General features: G+C 44.2%; 1 protein-coding gene across 1 annotated transcript in view; it reads right to left on the minus strand.

Moving 5' to 3' along the window:
* Positions 1–9,187: 9,187 nt before the first annotated feature.
* LOC138453010 (zinc finger protein 624-like) overlaps positions 9,188–17,897 on the minus strand; it is an 83,623-nt gene continuing 74,913 nt past the window's right edge. Inside the window, exon 3 of the mRNA XM_069605416.1 lies at positions 9,188–16,887. Within this exon, the coding sequence (XP_069461517.1) occupies positions 14,191–15,951 (1,761 nt within the window). The 5' untranslated portion in view covers positions 15,952–16,887 and the 3' untranslated portion in view covers positions 9,188–14,190. The remainder of the gene's footprint in view (positions 16,888–17,897) is intronic.

The raw sequence follows: 17,897 nt of genomic DNA on the forward strand, positions 1-17,897 counted from the left end.
TTTACGTTTACGATTTTTGTCCAATAATGCATATTTTTTCCCCACCGCAGAAGATGCCAATTGTGTGTTCATCGGCGGGGCCTTAAGTGTTTTGATAAATTGCTTCAAAGCCCCTGACATTACATTTTTCTTGTTATTCATATTTTTTGTCTTTTTTCCCAGATCACTAGCAATGGTCACTTTTCCTGTGCCTGGTTTTGATTTTGAACCTCTTTTTAACTGAATTTCAGATGCGGCCCCATTTAACTTATTTGTAAAAATTGTGTAAGCTTTTTTTGCCACCTTTTCAGTTGTATTGTGATTTATCACAGTATCTTCTTTCTGTTCTACCCCCACCTCTGTTATTATGCCCGTTATATGTGGCAAAAAAAAATTGAACATCATCAGTTGAACTGGCAGTACAAGAGGGTGTTTCAGTATCACAAAATAACATTGGAGAAGTAGCTTGATCATTTTGGACATATGGAATCTTAGAGTGCGATTGCCAAGCAATTATGTTTGCAATTTGGGAACTCTGGATATTCATTTTATCATTCAAGCTCTCATAAAGTTTTACAATTGTGAGCATCGTCGTGTTCAAAGCCTCCATGGCCAATCCTACTACAGTACTCATTCCGTCAGCAACAAAAGGATTCTCAACACCACGTGTTTGCCTAGGAGTCGGGGCAAGAAAAGAAGATGCCACATACAATCTCACTGGGCTTATACCCGAGAACATCTCAGGCGAGAAAGACAATTTTTTTGGAATAGTCTGTGTTGTATAGTCTGTGTGCATTGAGCCTAGATCAATAACCGCTACATCACCAACAACTTCTGCACTTTCTTCAACAGTATCCGTTGTGTCATTTTCCACAGTTCCCACTCATTACAGTACTATCAGACAATGAAACATTGCATACTACAGAATGAATAGAGAGACTTGTTATTGTTTTCATAACACTACCAACAGCCACCTCTTGGTTGCTAGGTTCTACCAAATTTGCGTCCAAAGAGGCTTTTATAGATGTGGTTGGAAAGAATCTGCGTATGCCAGTAACCGGTTTGTTGTTTAATACGGGTTGTACTGACTTTGCAGTTACATATTGCGTTTTAGGAGTTGAGCAAGATTCATCTGCGAAGAACCTTTTCCGGCTCTTTAACTGTTTTGTACTAACAGCAGTTTCGGTTTCAGTTTTCTGTGCTAAAGATAATGAAGGCATTCCTGTACGTAATGTGTACAGAGTGCGTTTCATTGTTTATGAACAGTACGCACAGTTAAATCACTAAGTAAACCCGACGTTCAATTAGAACAGCCATCACTTTGCACCAACCTTATTATAAACTGGGCCACACGCTCCAAAACAATCTCTCAGGCGCACGGACACGCCAGCTTGCAGTGCAGCACCCTTTGCACCGCACCGACACTCGTCACCTTTTTGTAACGTCGGTAAGAGTGGACGGAATCACACAGTGGATTAGTCTGGGAACGTTGAAAAGGTAAATAAAATAGAGGAGTATAAGTTATAACAATTGCATTTAACGTTCCTTTAGACTTTTAGATTGTCCCATAAGAGTATATCAGTGATTATATGATATTACCAAGGCAACAACAGGGCAAACTTTAAAAGTCCAACTTCAATGAAGATAACGAGCGGCAAAGCGGTGCTTCAATGGTGCTTTGCTTGGTGCGCGCCACCAAGAGTATTGTTTTAAAAGTTAACAACCTCCACAGACATGTGTGCAAGGGTTCAAATGGCGCACACATTAGGAAATTCAAAACCAGGTTGATGTCCCAAGGCGGAACCTGAAAAGCAGATGGAGGGAACAAATTTGTGAGCCCTTTTAGAAATTGAGTCACCAGTGGGATTTTGAAATAGGAGCATTCCTCAGTTGAGCGCTTGAAGATGGAAAGTGCTGCCAGGCAATCCTTAATGGTTCCAACCTGAAGACCTTTGTGAGATAATAAAAGCAGAAAGGATAGAACATCCGGAGTCGCACACCAAAAGGAACATTCTTTTCCATGCACCAGTCACAAAATGTATTCCAAAAGCAACGGTACAGTGACTTTGTTGCTGGCCTTCTGGCCGAGAGCAACACCTCCATCACATCAGCCGGGAGGTCCCAATCATTGTATCTCAACCTTTCAGAAACCAAGCGTGAAGGTTGAGAGTTTTGAGCTCTGGATGGAGACCCCGACCCTCCTCTTGCGAGATAAGAGCCTCTCTTTGTGAAAGACGTATCGGAGGACAGATGGACATGTCCAGAAGGTCCAGGTACCACGTTCTCCTGGCCCAATCCAGGGCAATGAGGATCATGTGGCTCCCGAACCGTCTCAACCTCCTGATTACTTGAGGAATGACGGGGATTGGAGAAAACGCGTACAGCAGTGGGAATTCCCAATGCACTACGAACGCGTTGCCTAGAGCTCCTCTCGGAGTAAATTCCCTTCCGGTTGACCCCGGTTGCGAACAGATCCACTTGAGGGGTTTCCCAAAGGGTGAAGATGTCTTGAAGGACTTCCTGAGCTAACTACTGTGCTCTGCCTGCAGAGAGCATCCCCCGCCGTGTTCTCCTCTGTGAACTGCTGACAGGGACATTCCTTCTTGAATAGCCCAATACTAGAGCTGCATTGCCTCTGCACAGTGGTAGTGACCCCTACGCCTCCTCTCATGTTGAGGTAGTGCATGGCCATCGTATTGTCTGTCATTATCGGGAAATGCCTTCCCTTTACAGATGGCAGAAAAGCCTCCAGTGCTAGTCTGATTGCTCTCAGCTCCAAACGATTGATGTGTAGTTTGGACTCTGATTGAGACCAACAACCGCTGACTAGTCAAATTGTTGGCATGAGCTCCCCACCCCGCGAGTGAGGCGTCCGTCACTACAGTTATCTCCGGCCATGGTTGCCAAAAGCATTCTCCCTTCAGAATATTTTTCTTGCTGGCCCACCACAGAAGATCCTGTGAGACTCTGGTCGGAATCTTCAGCTGGTCCGACATCCGTCCCGAGAATTGGGACCATTGCGTTCTGAGAGCCCACTGAAGGGAGCTCATCCACAGGCAGGCCTCTGGCACCAGAAAAATGCAGGATGTCATGAGGCTGAGCAACCTCAAGAATTCGAAGGCCGGGAGTCTATAGGCATTCTGGAACTTTGTTACCAGCTGGAGAATGTCTTGAGCCCTCACCTTGGTTGGCAAGCACTTTCCCAAGGACGTATCTAAGACAGACTTGATGTACTGGAGCTGTTGGAAAGGTGTCATCTGGGACTTCTTGGAATTGAGGGAGAAGCCCAGTCTGAAGGGAGTGGCAGGTAACATTGAGATGATCCAAGGCTTGTTCGGGAGAAGACGCCCCGATCAGCCAATCGTCCAGGTAGGGGTAGACATGAATCCCTCCCCCTCCCGAGATGCGCTGCCACTACCACCATCAGCTTGGTGAACACCCTCGGGCAGAGGGGTTTCCTGTGCTTGAAATTTATCGGCACATGAAAATAAGCATATGAAGGTCCAATGACACCAACCAATCCTGCAATTGGAGGGCCTGCAGGATCCAAGAAAGAGTGACTATCTTGAATTTGTCTTTCCGAGGAACTATGAGAAAAACCAATCCATGTTCCTCTCCACTACAGGCACTGGTTCTATAGCGCCTTTCTCTAGCAGGGTTAAGATTTCCTGCACAAGGAGCGGATGTGGAATCCTCAAAGAGTGCTATATCGGTGGATTGTTTGGAGGCTGCACTATAAAAGAAAGACAGTAACTGTGGGATTTCCATAGCCCAAGCATCTGAAGTAATGGCCCGCCATTCGTCGTGACGGTGAGACAGTCTGCCCCCCACTGGTGAATAGTGATGCACGCTTTCAGAGCGTTTTTGAAGCGGCTACGGCAGACGCTGATGCCAAGGAGGCTGCAGCTTGAGCTAGCTTGGCACCTCTACCTCGTCCACCACAAGGACATTTTTGTTGGCCTCTTTGACGGGCCATTCCTCACGCCCTCCAAAATGAGGAGTAGCAACGAAAAGATCAACCCCTCCAAGGTTGTCCGATAGGCTGAGGGTGCCTAACAGCGGCACGTAAAGACATGGCCGCTGCTTTTGAGGTCTGCAACTTGTCAGCCTTGCTGCCAAAAAGATTAGACCCTTCAAATGTCTTGTTGTGAAGACGAGCCTGCACATCAGGTGCAAAAGCAGACTTCCTCAACCACGCAAACCTGCGCATCACGGTGCTCGTAACCATGGACCTGCTGACGCTATCTGCAGTATCCAACCCAGACTGAAGTGACTCCCACATGGCTTCCTTGCCATCCTCTGTTCCTTTCATCCCCTTCCGGAATATGCTCTGCCACCATACATATGCACTCCCACAGAGTGCACGAAAATGTTGCCAAGGCACAGGTGGAGTTGGCAGACTTCAGCGCCATACTCACTGCAGAAAATACCTTCCGCGTCCATCCATCCACGCGCTTATCGTCCCTATCAGGAGGGATGATAGGGTATGCTGCCTGTTTCAAGGTGGCCGTAGCTGCCTGGACCACCAGACTCTCTGCAGTGTGGGTGTTGGGACAGGTAGCATGGGCCGCTACTGGAAGGGCAGTGTTTTCTTGGAGATTTGTCAACCGCTGGATTAGTCCCCGCGGTCTCCCAATTCCTGGCCACCCTTTTTTGAAGATCCACAGGGAAAGGTAACACAGGATCCAAAATGTCGGTGAGATCATCCTGATCAGAATGCACTGGAGGTCTAGACCAGCCCAAATATTCAACAACTCTGGACATAAGCTGCCAGTAGGAGGAGTCAGCATGCTCCCTGGGCTCTGGTTTACCGAACTCCAGCTCAGGAGAGGTGTCAATACCACTAGCATTATGCAAAGTGTCACAGAGATCTTACATTGTACTCTCCTCTGAAATGAGACATTCAAGCACATTTAGGGTCCCATACTGGAGACCAAAAGGGGCATCTTCCTCCTCAAAAATGGAAGTGAGTGACTTAAAAAATCCTTTTCCGGTAGAAGGGCAAATATTTTCTCAGGTGTGGAACCCAGAGACTTTGAAACAGTCAAAGACGTCAACTTCGACTTAGCCATCGACTTTTTCGAAGGCTCAACAGGCCCTGCGTGCTGAGCTGACATAACCGGTACAGCCAGCGTTCGACAGTTTCGGCGTAGATATCGATAATGGTGTCGAAAGCACCGAAGGCCTGGCAGGGGTCAATGACCCGATGAGTACCATCGACGGCTGTGGCGTCGAGGGGTTGGAGGGCTTCGAAGGCATCAACTACCTTGATTTTCACCAAGTCTCGAGTGATCCTTTGACACCTTGTCCGATCGAGGCCTCTTGATGTAGATCACACCATTTACTCTGGCTCGAGGGCATGCGAGATTCCGGCCAACACCACTCTTTGCCTGCTTCCACAGAAGGCACTGGCGGAGCCCTGCCCTGTTTGTCAAAGATTTTAAGCATCTCCACATGGAAAGCTTCCCACTCTGCCGGTGTCGATTATTTGGACGGGCATGTGACCCCCTCTGGAGTGCCGCCTGACGAAGACGATGAGGAAGTTGACCGGCTGTGCTTTCTCCTCGAGCGCTTCGACGAGGACGAAGAGTGGCAGGGCCACTACGAGACCTTGAACGCTTGGCCTTCTTCAGCTTAGGAGAGTCATCCCTCGACTCGTCGGTCGAAGGCCTAGCAGGTCGGGATTTATAGGGATTTGGACACCTTGCCTACCTGAAGCTTCCCCTTTCGTTCCCACAAGGCTTTTCCTGTCATGGATTGACACTTGGAGCACGTATCAATCTCATGGCCCTCGCCCAGGCACCAGACAGACTCGATGCAGGTCCGTAATGGAAATTTTGGAACCCCAGTCCTTGCATTTCTTGAACCCAGATCGAGGGGTTGTCGGAGTAGAAGACAAAGACATGCTGAAAAAACAACAGCAAATACTTCACAAGTACGAGGTGCGCAGAGCTTCACCAAGCAAACACGTTTGTGGAAAAACAGAGCTGAGGCTGCCGGGCGCTGTGCATGCTACTTATAACATCCAATGATGTCACCCTCGACTGAGGCCTTCGGGGGACATCGAGTCGACGCCATCGACGCAGGTCGACCTCTGCCGAAAGAAGTTTTTGAAAGCTGGACATTATATGTCAAAGATGAGGAATACGTTGGAGGACAATCCATTCAAAAGTATATTTTTCCCCCTTTACCTGGACTGCAGTGTGTCCCATGCCCAGGCTCTGGTGAGCCGACAGCTGCAGTAGCATGTGCATTACACCAGTGATTAGCTCCCAATTCCCTCCCCCCCTGCATGCCCCTCATCTGTTTTGCTTTGATTCATTTAAATATGAACTGGTAGCAGCTCATCACAGGCAAGTGAACACAGGAGAGGGGTATGGCTTTGCCAAGAAGGGGGGTATACATCGATTGCCATGTGCCTGCTGCACATTTCTGCAGCAACTCAAACCTTGCTCACCCCAATCCTGCAAGGAGGCCAGAGGAGCTGTAGTATGCCCCTTAGTATAGCTGCATCATATGGAGCCCAGCATCGCTCAGTGGGTAGCAAGCACAAGCACATCAAATACAGAGACAGAACCCGAGATGGCAGGCAGGATCCTGATAAATGGAAAACCCCTGCCAAAAACTCTACTACAAAAGCTAGTGAAAATGCAGTGACGCTGGATCTCCTCCATTGTAGTCAAAGATGCATTGTGGACTTTACCCATACCCATTAGAGGGTTGGTGCGGGGAAAGAAGCAGTAAAAAAAATCATGTGGCTTAACAGAGGACTTCCTGGGTGATCCGCTTCACTTTGAGAGACAAAGCAGTGAAGACTGCAACACCACCCAAATGAGGACTGCAGCAACATGGGGCATCCTCCATTAAGTACCAAGGACAGCTTTGGTGGTGTGGGTGGTGCTAAGGAAGCAGTGATTTATATACCCAACCCCATAAAGGGACCCCGGTTTCTAGCATCTGAGAACCCTTGCAGATGCCTTGGTACATATTCTACAGGGGTGAGTAAAACAGATCTCCGTGCATTCGTCGCAAGCCGATTTCATCGATGCCCGTGCCTGATGCCGGTGCTCCGGCAAAGCATGTTTTCCCTTGTGGCACCCCCTGCCCTTTCATTCCCTAATGCAGGGGACATCCCCGCAATGCCTGTTCCCTCCCCGCTCCTCCTCCCCTATTATCACATGTCTATTGGGCAGGGGCAATCCCGCCACCCCCAAACTCTCATTCCCCTGACCCACCCCACATTCCTTACAACACACATACACCGTACACACACACTTACACACACCTCCACCCCTCTCCAAAATGCCTCCTTATGTTACAGTCCACCAGCTCTTCCTGGTTCCCACGGTGCACATAAAACACTTGTGCAGTCGCCTACAGGCCACCGTTCGATGAAAGAGGCCTGTCAGTGACTTCTCAGCGAATCCATGCAATACAAGTACAACTAATATCAGGCAATTTGGTAGTAAGGGATCTACAAGCAATCAGGGGGTTAAACAGTGACAGTTGGGAGCAGATCTTCCAGTCTCAGGTGGATAATGGAGGGTGTGTGTATAGGGGAGGAGCCATTAATTCAAGAAGAAGCATCTCAACTGCCTTTCCAGAACTGCAGAAGGATCCGGCGTGTTGGCTGTTGATGTGGAGTATTTTCAAGACGAGTCTTGAACATAAACAGATGAGACCTGTCTTCTGGTTCTTTCCTTCCTTCACTAGATGATTTCCGGTCCACACAGTGTCCTTACTTTGGTGGATCGGAAGGTAGTCTGAGAATTTTAGGGCAACAGTCTTGTAGATGACATGGCAGGATTTGAAGGTGATACTGGCTTGCATCGGGAGCCAGTGCAGTTCTATGGGTGACATGGTGATGTGGTCGAATTTGGGAAGTCCTTCGATGAGTCCTACTGCAGCATGCAGGACGTATCTCAGGTGTTCCAGGGTATTCACCACAACGCCTTCCAAAATACCAAAAGGGCATTTCCACCATCTACGTGGGAGAGGACTAAGGCTTGGACAGCAGATCTGAAGTTGTTTTCTGGGACGAAGGGCTTTATTTTGCACAGGAGAGAAAGTTGATACAAAGTCGCTTGTGTATTTCTTGCTATGTACTGTTTGAAGTAGAGGTGGATGTCAATATCAAACCCAAGGCACTTGAGCTTCAGTTAAGCAATGGGCATCCATGACTGGATCAGGGTTTGAAAACAGTCAGAGGGGCGCTTACAGCAAGGGGTGATTTGTACCCAAAATCCCTTGGTGTAGCTTCTTTTCCTGGATCTTGGCAGCAGCAGAATGCAGTTAAGCTTACTATCAGCCTCAAGCCGAGAGTCTGATACAAAGGCGGATTCTCATAGCTACAAGACATGCTCTTTTCAAGTGTTTATTCTGATGCACGGATTGCTTTGGAACCAGCCGGCCCGAAATATTTATATTGGTTTATTGTTAGATGCAGTACCAGTAACCTGTATAAACGTGCGTTTCTTGCTTAATTTGGGATGAAGTGGCATTGAGGGTCTGATTAAATTCCTTATAAAATGGTCTTCTATGTTATTAGATGAATATTAAAATGGTGGTGGGACTAACTTGGCTGATCGACTTTTCAAGAAAGTGGGTACTACCCACACAAATGTGATTATTAAGTAAATGGCAGCGGGGATCAGGCTGCCACAAAACCTTATGTTTAAATTATAAACAGTGACAGGACGAGCCAACTACAAACAAAATGATGGCAGGAACCATTAGGGCCATTTCATGCCAGCGTTTGAGTCCTTCAGAGCAGAGAGAGGTAGTATGTAGTCTGGGTAAATTGACTGCCAAGCCCTCTTCATAAGATTTATTGTGCACTTGCTCGTCAGCACAGTGCTCTCTCTACCCCAGTCATGCTGCTGCACTGGTGCTACTGGTTGCTACAGTCACATTCCATTTTGCAGCAAGCAGTAGTCGTCACTTCCTTTGGCATACTCTTTGCTGTTGCTTCTTCCGCAGTATGACGTCACTAAATCTAGATGAATAGAACCTAATGTTTGAAGAAACTAATGTTCTCCCTCAAATGATTTCTCTAAGTATTATTTAATTTTCTCCCTTAAAGTTACACTGCATGCATACTGCACATATTCAACTGTATACATTCATAATCCATTCCTTCAGTCACTCATAACATCAATTACTGTAAAATCCTTTGCTTAAATATAGTCAAGTTTATTAATTATTCACTATAGTCATTACAAATACACAATTGCTATTAAATGGCATGTATAAAAACATTATAAAATGTGTAAAAGGATTCACAGAACAGGTAAGTGTGGAAGAAACATTACGTGTTCAAATGTTTCAATAGTGTACAGATCTGAAGCTCTGGTTTTAATGCCATGTAATGCCAAACTACCGGCCAATTAGCAACATAAGAGAATCCAATTGGCATAGTGATGATATATTCTCCATTGTCCAGGAGCCTTTCGATCAATGTGTGCCCTAGAAGCTGCACTACTTCCATACTTAATTGTGGGACTGGAAAAGAAGCAGAATTGCTCATAGGGAAAATCAAAGGTACAGACTGAGTGAGGTATCATAAAACACTTTGTTGACAGATATTTATCAAGGCATGTCATGGTAGACAAAGTCATAATGTTCAATAACTGACTTCGAAAGGCTGAGGTTTCCCGTTTGACACAGAAGTGCCCAATATATTTCACAGACTACATTGCAACTATGTATTCATGACAGTGCGGGTCGCATACTGTTTCGTTAATTGGTGCAGGATCTTAAGAATATATTCTGCACAAATCACTAAATATAGTTGTAGCAGGCAAGTTAAGTCTATTTACAATTCAGAATATTGCATGAATATTATTCTATTTACAATGACTCACCAGCTATATATGTATGTATGTATGTGTATATATATATAAAGTCCTGTTTGTTTGTGGGTTTGTATGCAGCATTCTTGGGGACAGAACACCTCATGAACGGAGAGGACTGGTGTAATGAATTTAGCATGGGTTTTCAGCTTTGTTTTTCCACATTACATTTTGTGGTGTTCCACCACCATCTACAGGTCATTTCTATTAAGTGTTCATGATCGCACATCGAACCTGAAACATGATCAACACCGGATTCATTTCTAACGCAAAACCTTGTAAAGGACAGGTACTTCACCCTCTTAACATCAAATGGAATTTTTCTACAATTTGAAGATGACCTAGTTGAATCAGTTGATTTGAATCAGGTTCCATGTTTAACAAAAAGACGTCCTTCAGTAATCTCTCCTTTCATTAATGCTTTAAGATCTCAATACCATGAAGGTGATCAAATTCAACATGCTTACAGACAGAACAATGAAACTGCTGAAGAAACTGAAGCAAGGCTTACTGATCTGCAAATTTGTGCTGCTAAAAAACAATGCAACGAAACAGCTGAAGAAACTCAAACACGACTTGCTGTTGACACAATTCGTGCTGCTGAACAACGGAGCAATGAAACTACTGAAGAAACTGAAGCAAGGCTTACTGATCTGCAAATTCGTGCTGCTAAAAAATGAAGCAATGAAACTGAAGTGAGTCTTACTGATCAGAGATTTACAAATCTGAGAATTGAAATCCCGATCGAAGCCAGGTAGTTAAGCTAGTATATGTGCTATATTTTCCATTCACTTTTTAAGAGATTTTATACACACAACAGTATCATTTGATTTTGGAGATGTTCAGAAGATGTAGGTTGGTCATGCCCAGAGACCTTTTACAGCCTACACAAGCTTGTATTATGTATATGGTTTTTAAACTGACCATGCAGAAAATGAATTGAAATGTTACAATTAGTAGCTCGAACCCAATCATTATCTCAATGCCATCAACGTTCTCAGTTAAACATTGTTGTATTTTTCCAAATAGTCTGCAGTGATCATTACAAATTCAGCAATTATGTGAAGAAGGTGTTCAGAGTTTATGATTTGTAAACTAGGGATACCCAATGGACTTATCTGAATCATGTTTTTGTAGATGGTAATTGGATCCTACAAATAGAAACATATCCTCATCATTAATGCTTGGTCAGCAAAACTACCTTCAACGTTTTATCAAGTGCAAGATGTTTTGGGCATATTTCATAGCAGTCTCCCATTAGTCCTAGGGATATAATCTAGTAAGGTATTGACATAGGAATGGAATCCAGGCCCTTCTAATCTTTCAAGAGTTAGTAATGTATAGAAGTAGATGTTACAATGTAGCGGAATGTGCTACTGCCTTAGGTCTGAATCGGCCCATCAAATGGTCAGTTATACTTCGCAGGCAATAAAAAAGATTGTTTCCATCTAGGAAGGGAGTAGAGCACCTCATGGTGGTCTCTATGGCCTAGTACCCTCCCGGAATCTACCGGAAGAATAGCATAAGCAGTGATGCACATTTCCCAGATCTGCCTCTCATTAAAAACAATCTTAGGTCAATAGGAGCTTTCCTTAGTCCTCTATTGTAAAGAAACTCGGATTGGAAATCAACCAGAACACAGAGTGATTTTTTTGACTTACTGCAGTACTTTCGTAGCTACCGTTTCAACTTTCACAATTTCAATGTTAAAAATGCCATGGCAGTTTGGAGGGGTGCAGCTAATCCCAACAATCGATGCAAAGTTATTTATTGTATTTGTTCTGTGGTATATTGGACTTATTCTCCATCATCAAGGCATTCTGTCAGTGAAATGTTAGAAGGTCACAAAGTGGATGCGAAGGTGGTTGCAGGTAGACACAAGGTTGTAAATAATGTTGTCCCGACTGATAAGATTTATCCTATAATTGCATTAATAAACTTAGTACTGATCTATAGATATAGGTTTGTGCAGTGTTCATTACATGGCCTTTTTGGAATTTGTAATGAATAGAACTTGAGCAATCGATATATTATTTTACAACTTCCACTTTAAAGTAGGTTGAGCTCAAATAAACTGCCACTTTGATATTTTGCCGGTCTGTGGCTACACAGGAGCATGGGAAGGTATACCTAGGGAGAGGAGACCCTGAAGGATCTGTGGTGAAAGTGACACTTTCCTGTCATTCTCTGACCGGCCTCTCTTGGCCCTCTTCCTGCCACCACCTGTGAGGCTAAGAACCTCAGGGTCATCGTTGACTCCACACTCTCCTTTTCTCCTCACATCTCTGACGTCTCTAAGAAGTTACACTACCAACTGCACCTCCTCAGAGGGATTCTTCCTTTCCTCCCCTTCCCCCAGAAGCTCACTATCTCTAGAGCTCTGGTTTTCTCTAGGCAGGACTACTGCAACAGCCTCTTTCTAAATCTGCCTGCTTCTACTCTCCGCCCTCAACTCATCCAGAACAGGACTATGAGACTTGTCCTTGGCCTCAAGCCCAGGGATCATATCTCTCCAGCACTGAAATCTCTGCATTGGCTCCCAGTGGCTGCAATAATTAAGTTCAAGACCCTCTGCATTGTCCACAAGGCATTCTGGGGACTGGGACCTCAATACCGCCAACTCTCTCGTCGCAAATACCTTCCTATTCGTGCTCTTTGCTCCTCCACCTCCAACTCCCTCAGGTTCAGTCGCTTCTCCAAGCAATGAGTTGATGGAAGATCTCTTCGGCTGGGGCCTCCCTGTGGAACAGCCTCCCTGCCTCTCTAAAACTTGAGGAGAACCATCTCCAGTTCCGGAAGCACCTCAAGACCATCCTCTTTGTTTAGCTTCTCTCTTCATCTCCTCTGCCTGATACTGCACAGTCACCTGGCTACCCTCCGATTCGGGCCCAGGTCCAAGCCCGCCCAGTTGCACACCCGGACTACCTTCCGGCAACCCATGGACTTGGGTCTGTATCTGTAATCCTACAGTCCCCACTAGCTGCACTTTTGGACACCTGCTGTCTGCACTTAGCCTTGCAGCAGCCACCTGCTTGCTGCAATTCTTGTTATTGTTTTGATCCCATGTACAGCACTGCCCCCTCCCCTTTCCCCTAGCACTTTTACCCTCCATCCCTGCACTTGCGTGATCTGAATGTCACTTGGCCTACTAAGATCGTTGTCTGTCCTCCCTCTGTTCCCCCTTCCTTGCCTCATTGCGCCTTTAAACACTTGTGTATAGGTGTGTTACAAATGCTGTATCAGATGAAACGGCTACTCACACCCTAACACAATGTCCAAACTCCCAGCATGTGAAAGGATATGTTAAGTTCAAGGATGTGAATGCAGATCAATTCTGGAGTATGCTTTATGCAGCTGAATCTCTTGTAGTGTTATCAGCATCTTATCATAGTTGGCAAATTGTCAAAGTCAGATTTACAGTTCCTAAGGTCTCAATCTGCATTTTAATTCATTTTTTTAAAGATGCTAGGTGTAATGATGAATTTTTGTCTTTTCATCAATTTTCTGATGTTTTGAGTGCAATTGTATACAGGTGTCAATTTATGAATGTTCTGTTTTTCTTTCCTTCTGTCTACATTTTAGTGTGAAAGGTCGATTAACCACATGCACTCAAAAAAGGAAAAGGAAACGCATAGCTCTGGCACTTGCAGCTCCAAGAAAGCCTAGCACTCCTTTATGGTATAACACTTAATGAACCTTGCATAGAGCCCCACACATGTTGCAATGGGGCTAACAAAAGACCACTTGGCAGAACTCAGTGAGGCCATGCATGGTCTGCCTCAAGCACTGAGGGCAAAGGGAGTGCTGGTCAACCTCAGAAAACTGACTGGTGAGTGTGGCATATCTTAGGCTGTGATGGAAGACAAAGAAGTTAATTAAGAGGGGGCACAAGGCTGGTGTCCACAACGAGGGAGTCGAAGAACAACTTTTCTTAAAATAGGAGCAGAGAAAATGATCCGAGCATGAAATGGCAGAACACAAACAGCAAATGAAAAAGGATGGAGTTAAAGAGTCAGCATAACAAAGTCAGACACCATTCAAGAACACTTGTATCCCATCATTCCGGAGGGAAAAGCAACATTGAGGTCTGCATACAAGAGCTGTAAGACATCCCAAAAGCCTGGATTTCAAAAAATGGTTACATAAATGTACATTTGAACTGAAAGAACGTTCACATTGAGAACATTTATATTTTCTTCCCTCCATGTATTCTTTGATAGAATACTAAATGGCCCTTATATTTAAATGCTTGGCCACACTTGTTACAATGATATGGTAGTTCTCTGCTGTGGGATGGCAGGTGTAATAGCTGTCCCTTTGTACTAGAAGCCTTGGCACATTTTATACAGTGATTAAATGTTTACCCTGTGTGTGCCACATGATGACACGCCAGTTGACGCTTTGAAATGAACGTCTTATCACATTCTGTACATTTAAACTGTCTTATTATGTGGCGCGCCAGGTGCAATTTTAGAGCATGAATTGTGTTAAAAACCTTGTCACAGTCAGTACATTTGCTTAGATTTTCACCTGTGTGATATCTTTGGTGCAGCATTAGCTGTGCTTTCGTACTGAATACCTTTTCACATTCACTGCAATTGTACGGTAGTAGCCCTGTGTGGGTTGTTTGGTGGGCCTGAAGAATCCCAATGGTACTGAAAGCTTTACCGCATTCAGAACACTGATGTGGTCTTTCTCCAGTGTGGGTTCTCTGATGTTTCAAGAGGTCTGCCCTCGATCTACATGCCTGGTCACATTCAGTACATTTGAATGGTTTTACTCCTGCGTGGCCTGCCATGTGTGTCTTTAGGGATCCATTTGAAAAGAAAGCTTTACCACATACAGTACATTGAGCTACAAATTCACCAGTGTGTCTTCTCTGATGTATTGTTAGGTTTCCACTTGTAATGAAAGCCCTGTCACATTCTGTACACTTATACGGTTTCTCGCCAGTGTGTCTTCTAAAATGGACAACCAGCTCCTTTTTTGTAATAAAGGCCTTGTCACACTGAGTGCATTTATATGGCTTTTCACCTGTGTGGCTTTTAAAATGTTGCGTTAACCTTCTCTTTGTAACAAAAGCCTTGTCACATTCGGTGCACTTATGAGGCTTCTCCCCGGTGTGGTTTAGATGATGCAACGTCAGCTGATGCTTTGTAATAAATGTTTTATCACATTCTGTACATTGAAACGGCCTGATGCCTGTGTGGCATGCCTCGTGTCGTTTTAGATCTCTGCTTGTAGTAAAGGTCTTGCCACATTCAGTACATTTATGTAGGTTTTCACCGGTGTGATTTCTCTGATGCACAGTCATCTGTGATTTTGTAACAAATGACTTTTCACATTCAGTACATTTATAATGCACTTCCCCAGTGTGGTAGCGATGATGTACCATCAGCTTTGCTCTTGTGGTGAAGGCCTTGTCACATTCAGTACACTTGTATGGTTTCTCCCCAGTGTGATAAAGAAGATGGCCCTTTAACCTGCTTTTTGTACTGAAAGCATTTGAACACTCTGAACATTTATATGGTTTCTCTCCAGTATGTTTGTGCAAATGGTGCTGTAGCTGTCTCTTTGTAAGGAAGTCCTGGTCACACTGTGTACATTTATATGGTCTTAGTCCTGTGTGAATTGCCCGGTGGGTCTTCAGACTACCAGGTATACTGAATGCTTTCCCACATTCAGAACAAGGATAGGGTTTTTCCCCATAATGGCTTCTATGGTGGATCGTTAGCACCAATTTTGTTTTGAAAGCCTTATCACAGAGAGAACACTTATGTGGTTTTTCCACACTGTGAAGAGACCGATGAATCTTTAGATGAGACTTTAGATAACTACTTTGTTTAAAGGTTTTTTCACATTCAGAACATTTGAAAGCTTTTTCTGCTTCATGGCGTTTCCGATGGACTAAGCCATTAGCCTCACGCTTGAGAGCCTTGTCGCATTCAGAACAATTATAGGACTGATGTTTCGTTAGAAAGCCCTTTTGCTTAAAGGATTTTCCACATTTAAAACATGTAAAATGTGTTTCCCTGTTTTGCGTTCTCTGCTGTGTTACTTGATGACGCTTAGAAGCCTTTTTATATTCAGAACCTTTACTCAATTTCTCCTTTGTGTGCATTTTCTGATTCGAACAAGGCAGCCAATAGCCCTTTTGCTCCAAATGTCTCTTAAAGTCAATATTTATCTTGGCATTTGTAGCCTTTAGCTAAAACAATGCTGTGGATAGAAAGCTTCAGCTAGAGTGCTGCAAGTATCAGAAAATCTGCTAACTTTAGCCCTAAAACCAGCGTACTGCTCCCTGTCAAGGTTCTGTGAAGTTAGGGTTGTGCCTATGGCTCCCAAAGCGGGATCAACAATTTATAATGGACTAATCTTTCAGTTGGGGTGCTATAGCATTTTATGGCAATGCCACAACTGCCTTTAACTAATCCTTGTGCGAAGAGTTGATGGTGAATAACTTTTATACAAGAGGAAATGAGACAGTGTCTTCACCTTTATAAAAACCTATTTTCTGAAACACAACACGTCCCACCACTGTAAACAAGTCTTGTGTGATTTGCTAGCTTCTCATTACAGTGATTTCTGAGCGCTTTGGCAACTTCAGTAAATTTGCAACGCTTTACCTCAGTAGGACTCCAGTTCCAATACGTAAGCCTTTGTAATTCACAATCATTACATGTAGTACAGTAGGCGAGAATCCGGTGCAGAGGTTGACAGGTAATCTGCAGGCAGTATGTTGAAAGTGAGATTGTAGTAGCTCAGCATTTCATCCTTCCCATGTCAATACGATTATGTGCATTTCAATTGAAGTAATGTTTCAAAATCAATGCAGTGTTTAAAATACTGTACAGGAAGGTTTGTGTTGCGTGTTATTTTTCCTTCTTAAATCCAAGAAAATCTTTTGTGGCAGCGTCTTCGATTTCTTTTCATATTTATTTCAGGAGGGATACAGGATGGAGTATGTGTCTCTACGTCTTAGTTTCTTTCAGGAATCATTTTCACATGTGCAATTACCGTAATAATTTCCTTTCTGTTCTTACTTATTTTCAATTACCTGTAAGATTGAAAAAGGAATCTGGAGTTAGCGTTACATTTAATAAAAATAGTGAAATCATAATTGAAAGAAATGCATGCAAAACTTAATAAAACCTGAAATTCAAAGACCTAGTAAAAAACAATGAAATATCTAGGTTTCACCTTGCCATGTACAACAGTGAAAAACACAAAGTACCTGTAAAGTTTCTCACCACTTCCCCAAGCCACGAGGACAGGGAGTAACCCTGCAGCCATCACTGACTAGGTTCCAACAGGAAGGTCGGATTGTTCTCAGGTCGGACAGTTGCCAAAATGTTCAATTCATGATAGCAAGGTTAAGTATAATTCTCTTCAGTAGAGTGTAAAGGACAGTGATGGAAGCATTGTTTCAAAACAATTAGAAAGACCACTTGACAACCAGACCTCAAAGACAGATGCAAAAAGAGCAAGCATTGGCAAAGCCTGCCATACCGGTTCTCCTTAAGAAAGTTCATCATGAAGGCCTTCAACTCTTGTGACGTGGACCGCTTTGATTACTTAATTAATATGTATGTACGTTATGGTGGTTTGTAGTGCAGTGTGTTGTGGCAGGCCACTTCAAATGGGAGAGGCTCATTACCCTTATTTCAGTATGGGGTATATGTGATCCCGGCATCTTAGCTCTGTGATGAGGTCTGGTGGCACAGTATTGAATGATTTCTGGAGGTCCCAGATAATAGCTAGGTAAGTGAGCATCAATGAACAATGTGATCGGAATTATATTGAGGTTTCAGGTGGGGAGTGCTGTTTTTCAATAGATGTGTTGGACTTTTGCCCTTTTACATATTGCACTTTTAAAGGGGGTTCAAATCGTAGACTAGAGTAAAAGATGACCCCTAGATGTCTGGCTTTGTCTGTAGGCCTAAGGGAGACTTCTAGGGTGGAAGACAACTGAAAGTTAAGATGTTGGCCAATAGACCGTCCAGACATGATGCTCTCAGTTTGTCTCTGTTCAAGCAGAGGCTGCTAGCAGTCATACGCCTGAAGAGC

The sequence above is a fragment of the Ambystoma mexicanum genome, chromosome 4p (assembly GCF_040938575.1).
Source record: "Ambystoma mexicanum isolate Mex_15411 chromosome 4p, UKY_AmexF1_1, whole genome shotgun sequence".
In the NCBI taxonomy this organism is placed as follows: domain Eukaryota; kingdom Metazoa; phylum Chordata; class Amphibia; order Caudata; family Ambystomatidae; genus Ambystoma; species Ambystoma mexicanum.